Source organism: Mangifera indica, chromosome 13 (genome assembly GCF_011075055.1).
Source record: "Mangifera indica cultivar Alphonso chromosome 13, CATAS_Mindica_2.1, whole genome shotgun sequence".
Classification (NCBI taxonomy): Eukaryota; Viridiplantae; Streptophyta; class Magnoliopsida; order Sapindales; family Anacardiaceae; genus Mangifera; species Mangifera indica.
This window is the reverse complement of record NC_058149.1, coordinates 8,130,624-8,139,023: the sequence shown is the minus strand read 5'-3', so window position 1 is coordinate 8,139,023 and position 8,400 is coordinate 8,130,624. Positions and strand designations below refer to the sequence as shown.

Below are 8,400 nucleotides of genomic sequence, written 5' to 3'. Positions count from 1 at the left end.
TTAAAATTATCTAATTATATTATGACACGTTATTATTTATATATAAAATTATATATATTATTTGTATATATAATATTATTTATCTGCTCAAATTAAAATAATATGAGTATTAATAGTTTTATTTATAAGAGTATTTTAGTCATTTCAGATGAAAAAATTATTTTTGCTCAAATTAAAAAGAAATTGAAAATTTTATTTAAATGTGTGATATTTAAGATAATTAATTTAATATATTAAAAAAAATAGCAGTGTTAAAGTTGAAGTTTCCAACTGGAAAATGTCTAGAAACTGTGGAGGGAAGTCAAAATAATATTAATAAATATAATTTGACAACTGAGGAGACACTTTGAAATTTGACATCTTGATTTGGATTGGGATCAAACACGGTTATCATAATCATGGCAGCCACAAGCTCTCAGCTTTCCTCTTTCGCTGCGATCCACTCCAAATTTTACCTTCAACAACGGTCTCTTTTGTATCCAAGTTTTCGTCCTCAAAAGGTACCTCTTTTATCATTGGTCGAACTTAATTTTTATGATTATTTGAACGCTTGGGCGCTTATGTGCTGATTATTGTTTTCTAGTTTTGCATCTTTTATGGTGGGTTTGATTTCATTTGATAAATATGAGATGGCACTTATTCTTTTAATTTTGAAGATCGCTTGTGTCTATTTTATCTGAAAATTACGGAAGTGACTTTGGCTTTTTGGAAGTGTTGTTCTTTTCACAAAAATGTACTTTGTCTGTTGTGGGATGCATGTAAGGCTTTTGATTCGTGGAATGTTACAACCTGTGAGATAGTTGGAAGCTGTTTTTGGATGTTGGTTGTATTGGATCAATTTTGATGGAGTTGAACTCCTCAAATGTTTACATGCCTGTGTAATGATTTTGAGTTTTTTTTTTTAATGGATTTTAAGGGAGCTATTTGTTTTGATATATTTGCATAGAACTGATGATAGTCGGTGTTACTTTTCAGTCATGGGTTGTAATGAGCGTTGATGGGAGAGGAGCGAATACACCAAGTTCAGAGATTAAAACCACCCTAAGTTATACAGCTGACAAATCAAAACCGTATGTTGACGGAACAGCAGAGTCATATCCAACTGTTGAAGAACATACTGCTGGGGTAGGGGTGGATGAACGGGTACAGGAAAATGGTGTATCGCAACAGAGTAGGGGAGCAAAAATCCATGATTTCTGTTTTGGAATTCCTTATGGTGAGTTAACTTTGTTTTGAGAAAAGTTTTAGTATGTACTCTTCACCCTTATTTTAATGCTTGCTAAAGGCTTCCCTAAACTTCATTTCTATTGCCGAAACAGATGATTGAGTTAAACATTTATTTATCCAATACACTGTAGTAACTGAGGTGCCATTGCCATTTGGCATTATTTAATATATATCAAAATCAATGCTGAACTACCAGTATGTAAAATAATTTGATATTTTTATGTCTGTTTGGTATTTGATCGATATTTTCTTTCAGGGAATTTGTCACTTATGTGATCATGGTTTACAGCCTTCTTGTCAAATGCATAAGGTGTTTTATTGAAAAGTTCTTGTTCAGCTTTAGGCAACTTCAGGCATGAGAGTACGAATAGCCTTCAAATAATTTGTAAAAGTTTTTCAAATCTTACAAAGGCAATTTTGTATGTTTTTAGTTGTAAGGTGTATAATAAAAATTATGACTACTAAATATGAGTTGTTATTCAAATTTCAATTACAATTTCATTTTCCATATTTTAGCTCTGGGCATTAATGCTGTTAGGAAAAGGTGGTAACATTGAAAGCAATATGTACTGTGGCTATGAGATACTTATTCAAACTATTTATTCTGACTAAATTATAGATAGTTTTCTGGGGCTTATATCAATGACTTTAAATGTTGTTTTATTGTACATCCTCTCAATAAGGATTTGGACTATATTCTTTTCTCATTCTTGAACACATGAAGTATCCTGCATCAGCATCAACATGGACTAACCCAAATTGAGCTGGAATAATCATGTTACATCTAGAGCTGATTTTCCTTTTCTGAATTGATATTTGGTGTAAACCAAAAGACTTGTAGAATTCACAAGGAATGAAAGCGTTTATTTTTTTCTCTTTTATTCTATTGAAATTTTCTTATTCACTGTCTTTTCCCTTTCAATTTCTTCAAATAGTTACAGGTAAAAGTAATGTTGATAGTATAACATCACTCCAATGGTTCATGATTTTAATTATTTTAATTATGCTGCTTTCTTTCAGTTGTTTATAAAATAAGGCATTTGGACTTGTGCAAAATCTTAAGTTCTACTTTGTCATAGGTGGTCTTGTTCTAGGTGGGGGCCTTATTGGTCTTATATTCTCAAGAAATCCTGCAACATTTAGAAATGTCATAATTGGAGGGGCTTTGCTAACTCTCAGCACTTTCAGCTTAAAGACCTGGAGGAAAGGAAAATCAAGTTTACCACACATATTGGGACAAGCAGGTTAGAACATGCTCTAACATCACACTATATTATTTGTTTAAGTTTATGCTTGAGATTTTTTTTCCCTTTTTTTTTATTTTTTTGGTGGATCTATTTGTTCATTTTTTGGGAACAAGAAGTTTAGCACAAGAAACAGAGTGGAAACAGATGAATGGGAAGAAGAAAATTCTGTGTCATGGTTTTTTGGCCTTTTATTTGGTTGTATTACTTCCATTTATTTTTAATGGATATTTGTAGAGACCTTGTGATATATGACTTAAGTAGCTGAACTTCTGATTCCTTTAAAATGCAAAGCATTTTTTTGCTTGAGAGATTCCTTGTTGAGTCACCACCATCAAACTTTTTTCCTTTTTCTATGTGTTATAAAGTTAATAGAATCTGGCTTTTGCCAGTGTTTGAAGACAAGACTTACTAGTGAAATACCTTTGTTCCTTTGTTGAGTTACCATTAGTTCTAAAATTTTTAAGTCAATCTTTAAGATCCATCAATAGCATTTAAGCACCCACATTCTTTTTTAAATTTAGAAGCAAAAATTAGGTGTATTATGGGTTGGAGATCACGTAAGTGAATGGAGTTTAATTAAATACACAGATGGAGCCCTTACCTTGCACAGCAGTGGCTAATGACATCGGAAAAAAGATATGGGAAGGTTTGTAGACATCATGATGGTGTATAAAAACTTTGTCCAGTGAAACTTGTTTGCACAATCAAGGTTGTCTAGATAATGCACTTAAGAGGTCTTATCTTGCCTAGATAATGCACTTAAGAGGCCTTACACTGTTAAAGTGGATACCAGTGGTTTTGAAGAAGGTAAGGTATGCTTTGAAGGGTGAAAAAAAAGCAGTTTTCACTTTTGAGGAACAGATTAGATAGGTCCATAAGTTTATATGATGATGTGTAGATTAAAATGTTAAATAGTTTTCAATGTGATGGCTCAATAGTCTGTATGGTGACTTAAATGTGTAGATTAAAATGTTAGATATCTATTGAAGAGGGTGCTGTATGCTTGCCCAAAATATAGGTAAATGCAAAAATGCTTGAATATTGAAATTCAACTGTACACTTTGCTGTCACTTTCATTCTATATATAAACATGAACATTCTTCAGAACATATCAATGATACTTCATCTTTTTGACCTTGCAGTGCTCTCAGCAATCCTTTTCTGGAAGAACTATGAGACCTATGCATTGGTAGTATTTGTGTCATTGCTATAGTGCTTTTCACCTTTTGGCTAGCTGATATCTTTTGCTCCTAACTATATTTGGTATTTGGATGCAGACAAGGAAGCTAATTCCAACTGCTTTTTATGCTGCCCTTAGGTAATATAAACGTGGTTTCCACTATTTTTGGCAACCGATATTTAGTTTTCAGTGGAACTTAAATAAACATTTATTTTTTGGTTTATGACAGTGCTGCTATGTTATTTTTCTATTCATATGTGGTGATTTCTGGAGGAAATCCACCACCAAAGAAGAAGTCACCTGCTGTTTCGTGAGGAGAAGTCTTAATACCAGATTATTTAGAATCTTCTTGGGAATTTTTGTTTATTAGGTGACCGTTATTTATACGTACTGCAGTTGGCTTTCAGAATGCTTCCATACCTTTTTCTATGTTTCAAGGACACTTTCGATAGAAAATACAGCAATAATACAACAGGGATCAGTCAAAAAAAAAAAAAAAAAGACTATTGGATAGTTGCTTTTTTATGTATGTTAATTGTTAACTTCAATGCGATTTGAGAAGAAAGAAGAAATGCAATCGTAAAAGTAGTGTGTTGTATTGCATCAATCCTAGTTGTTTGTGGTTGAAAATTCGCATTTGCTTGGTTCTTGCTTCCTCTTATTTACAGTTGTATAACCTTACATTGTGAAATTCTCACAGATTATGAGTTCTACAGCAGTATATTATTTGCTGTGTAACTCCCTTGAGAAATACTTTCACATCTGTAAGTTGGTGCCAAAACTTCAACTAGCAGGAACCAAATATTTAGTAATCATTACCAAATACTCTTATCAGTTTTGTTAACTCTTAAATCAAGATAAGAGCTTTTTCTTCCAACTTATAAACCTTTTTACAACATAATGAATGGCTAAAAATTATTAAGGTAAATTAGCCAAGTTTACTGCAGAGCTCAAACACCTTGGCGATCATCAAACACAATGCTTACTATTGAAAACTTCTCCACCGTACAAAACAACTCCTTGCACTGCTTAGAACTAGAATTTAAGTATACTTGTTTAACTTCCATCATACTGGATTGCTTATTAATCACTAGATAAACTGCATATTGATTCCCAAATTAATGCCTCATACACCAAAAACAATAAAGCTTATCTTATTAGTTATCATGGACATATAAAGGGGATATTGAGATGTGAGGATCATAAAATTCTCCAATATCAAATGTAAGAAACAAGCAAAGCAAACTTGATATTAAATTCTATCAATTCCTCGTCAGTGGGAGTAAATTTCAAGGATTACATGAAAATAGTCACTTGATTATCTCATGTTCCCTTACAAGAATTGGATGAAAACTTGCTAGAATTAACTCATAAAATACAGTTACAGTTTACCCAGTTTTGATCAAAACCAGTGTTTCCATATAATTTAACCCCATTGCCACCTCCCACCTACCTATCTTTGAGTTCCTGCTCAAACTGAAGCAACTTTTCACGAACAGGCAGCAAAAACTGCTTCAAATCCTGGCAGATCTGCAACTTATCTTGCTGCAAAAGATCTTTTTCTTCACTAAGCTTTATTTGCATCTACATGTGAGAAAAATAATAAAATTAGCTTTTAAGCTTTTAAAATGGTAATGGAAGTCCATCTCTGCTCTGCATACATGGCACACCTTAAACATGTTGATTTATTCTCATTTTGGTATAAATAAATAAGTATGCTACCCTAAAATTGTTTCAAGGTCAACATGAAAGCCCAATCTCACAAAAAGCCTTCCTTAGAATTTTGGCTTTTGCGTCCATTGCACAAGTATGATTTACTTGCTAGGACATGATGCACACAAATAGATTCAATACCTCCACAGTCATTTATTAACCTTACAGCCTAAATCATGCAAAAAGGATAATGCAAAGGCGAGGCTGAGCCCACCAAACACATCATTTGCTCAATTTAATGCAACTAATCAAATTTCAGTAACTATGAAATGGTTGATGAAACAAAGAGCTTTTAAACATTATACTACATTCTTTTAACATATTCAACAAAGTAAAATTTATATAAGTAATGCACCTGCAAATCGGCCAGCTCACCAAATGAGAACTCAGGGATCTCTATACAGCCCTTCACCACCTTTTTCTCCTCCCGAATAATCCACTCTCCTAATAACATTTTTGGTATTGTTAAATAAACACAATATATAAATTGAAAACAGGAATGATAACCAATATACACACATGTTTACCTTTGACTTTCAGTGTCACCTCATAATTGTAGCCAACACGTTTCTTGTTTCGAACAGTCACCAAGAATGCCTGCTCAATAAAAAATGTACTTTCAGTAATATATCTGAAGAAAAAAAAAGACTGTCAAGACCGAAAGGAAGTTTTTCATATAATAACTGATTAAGCTATTACAAAATAATAATAATAAATTACACAATCATAGGCAGCATTGAATTCAAGATCCTCCACTATTAGCACAAAACAACTAAGAAACCATAACATAACAGCAACAAGTGTAATAAAGAAGTCCCAAGTGTTATACAGATCAAGTCCTTTTCCTAGAGAAATAAGAAGGAAGGAATGTTTACACTTTTTACATCAACATTCTATGATCAGATTGTTTTCTTTCTCAAAGTTCGATCTAGCTGTCCTGAAACTCACTTTAAAAAACTAGTTAACTTACCATTATACTGGAAAAAAATAGCAAGAAATAGTATATGATAAAGATAAAAATTCACTGAGACAAAAGAAAAAAGTTAAGGGAAATAACTGGAACCACCATAAATGACTAATCCAAAATATCATATCCATACTGCAAGAACTTACATCGCCTACACAGTTTGACACTTCTTTTATTTCTGCCTTGCCTCCAGAGAACTCAAGGGTGCCCACTGTTATAAGCAACTCCTGCACAAAGTAAAAAAACAAAGAAAATTTGAGCAAGTGATACCTTGCACATAGAGAGACAAAAATAGGGTTAGAAGTAAAATTTAGAAGACACAATATGCTAGGGCTTAACTAAGACAAATGCTCACATAATACCTTAAAATAAAACCAAATAAGTTCTAGTAAGTTTAGTTAGGAACAGAAGAAAAGGGTAAAACAGTTACCAGCCGGTGACAAACCAACCTTTATTCTTTCACTTGCCCACTTGTTAAGGCTTTTCTCCTCCCAGGTTCCTGCCTATACCAGATAAAAACCATACAAACAGAAATAAGCAACCAGTTCATATGAAAATTCAACAAAAAATAATGGAAACATTCACATAAATTTTCATAGCGTGAAAGTTTTCAAATTGAAAGGTATTTGATGCTAAATTCCTAGTGTGTTTGTGTGTATGGCATAATTCATGCTCAATCCTCCACAAAATTAATCATACCATCAACCGCAAACCATAAGAACTGGATATTACCCCAACACATACTGACAGGTTTAAAATACATAAACACTCACACAAAACACATCATTTCCACTTAAGTAATTTCATATCTCAAAAAAGCTATAGCCAAAACAAGGGCATTCTTCATCAAGATTGATTTAACATTGATGCCAATTAAAAAACGACATCACACGCTCGAGAAATTAAAAAACATACCAGAACCAATTTAAAAATGCGCAAAGCATCAAGATCAGATACCATGCAAAGTCTAGACTAAAAACAATAAATTTAGGGACCTTCTTTGTTTCTTTAACCTTAATCTTGGATCTAACAACTACATTGTAACAAGTAACTGAAATTAAAGCGAAAATCCCACATCAAGAAACAGATCAAATCTTTCCGTACAATCACCAAAGAAACCATTGATTAAAATCTAAAGAATCAGATCATTAAACAACGTGTAAAAGAAAAAAAGAAGCAAACCCGGTTCCAAACAGAGCCGAGAGTTGCGGGCTCTGATTTTTGAGATAGAATATCATTTTGGGTAAGCTTTTTGGGTACAGGGAGCGGCGCCGCGTCGGGTGTGGCATCCCTCACCCAGTATGTATAAGAAGCGGCTTGTGTTTGTTCAGAGGACACTTTAGCTGCTCCTCCTCCATTATCCATTCCATTATCCATTGCGCACAAAGTTTTTTAATTGCAATTAGAAGAATAATGCAGGGGATGGGAAAGAAATAGGGTGCAATGCTGTGAGAGTTGTTCCTTTAAGCTGGGAAATGAAGAAACAATACAGGGGAGACGAGCCTGCCTGCGTTGCGTTGATGGTTGACCGGTCTATTGTATTGCATTAAAGTAGTAAATTTTTGGTTTGGGGATGACCTCCCCGAAGCTCCGGTTGGGTTGATTTGCTGGTCCACAAAATCAGGCCTTCTAGCCCAATTCAAGGGTGGTGGGGTAGGCATAGACACAACCAAATTACTAGACTGAATTTTATTTTATTCAAAGAAAGTGATGGACGAAGGTTCGTTATTTAATATAATTTCAAAAATTAAATTACGCTAAAAGATTATTCCCATCCAAGGTTTATTGAAAACTTAAAGTGTTATCTATTAATTTTTAAAAATTTAAATACTCATCTATAAACAATTTTTTATTAAAAACTTTAATTAGGTGTAGAGATAAGACTGTTACTTAATAAAAAATTAAAAAACTAAACATTTATCATAATTTTCTTCCTCAATTCAAAAATCTCATAATTTTTCTCCAAAATTTTTTCAAAGTTTAAAAAGTGGCTATTTTTATCTAATTTTTTTTCTTTTTCAACAACAATTTCTTCCCAACTATCAGCCAATCTTCCCTTCTTCTTC

At 33.0% G+C, this 8,400-nt stretch overlaps 2 protein-coding genes across 2 annotated transcripts; one reads left to right on the top strand and one right to left on the bottom strand.

The window, feature by feature from the left end:
* Nucleotides 1–281: 281 nt before the first annotated feature.
* LOC123193873 (protein FATTY ACID EXPORT 1, chloroplastic-like) lies at nt 282–4,261 on the top strand. Its single transcript, XM_044606947.1, has 6 exons — nt 282–500; nt 976–1,216; nt 2,307–2,471; nt 3,617–3,663; nt 3,752–3,792; nt 3,884–4,261. Exons 1-6 carry the CDS (start codon nt 399–401, stop codon nt 3,966–3,968), a joined length of 681 nt encoding a protein of 226 aa, XP_044462882.1. The 5' UTR covers nt 282–398; the 3' UTR covers nt 3,969–4,261.
* A 616-nt stretch (nt 4,262–4,877) lies between these two features.
* Nucleotides 4,878–7,883, bottom strand: LOC123194260. The gene is made up of 6 exons (XM_044607416.1): nt 7,517–7,883; nt 6,784–6,837; nt 6,481–6,561; nt 5,895–5,964; nt 5,723–5,811; nt 4,878–5,238 (listed from the first exon to the last, which is right to left on the bottom strand). The coding sequence occupies exons 1-6, from the start codon at nt 7,709–7,711 to the stop codon at nt 5,104–5,106; spliced, it is 624 nt and encodes a 207-aa protein (XP_044463351.1). The 5' UTR covers nt 7,712–7,883; the 3' UTR covers nt 4,878–5,103.
* Nucleotides 7,884–8,400: the final 517 nt, after the last annotated feature.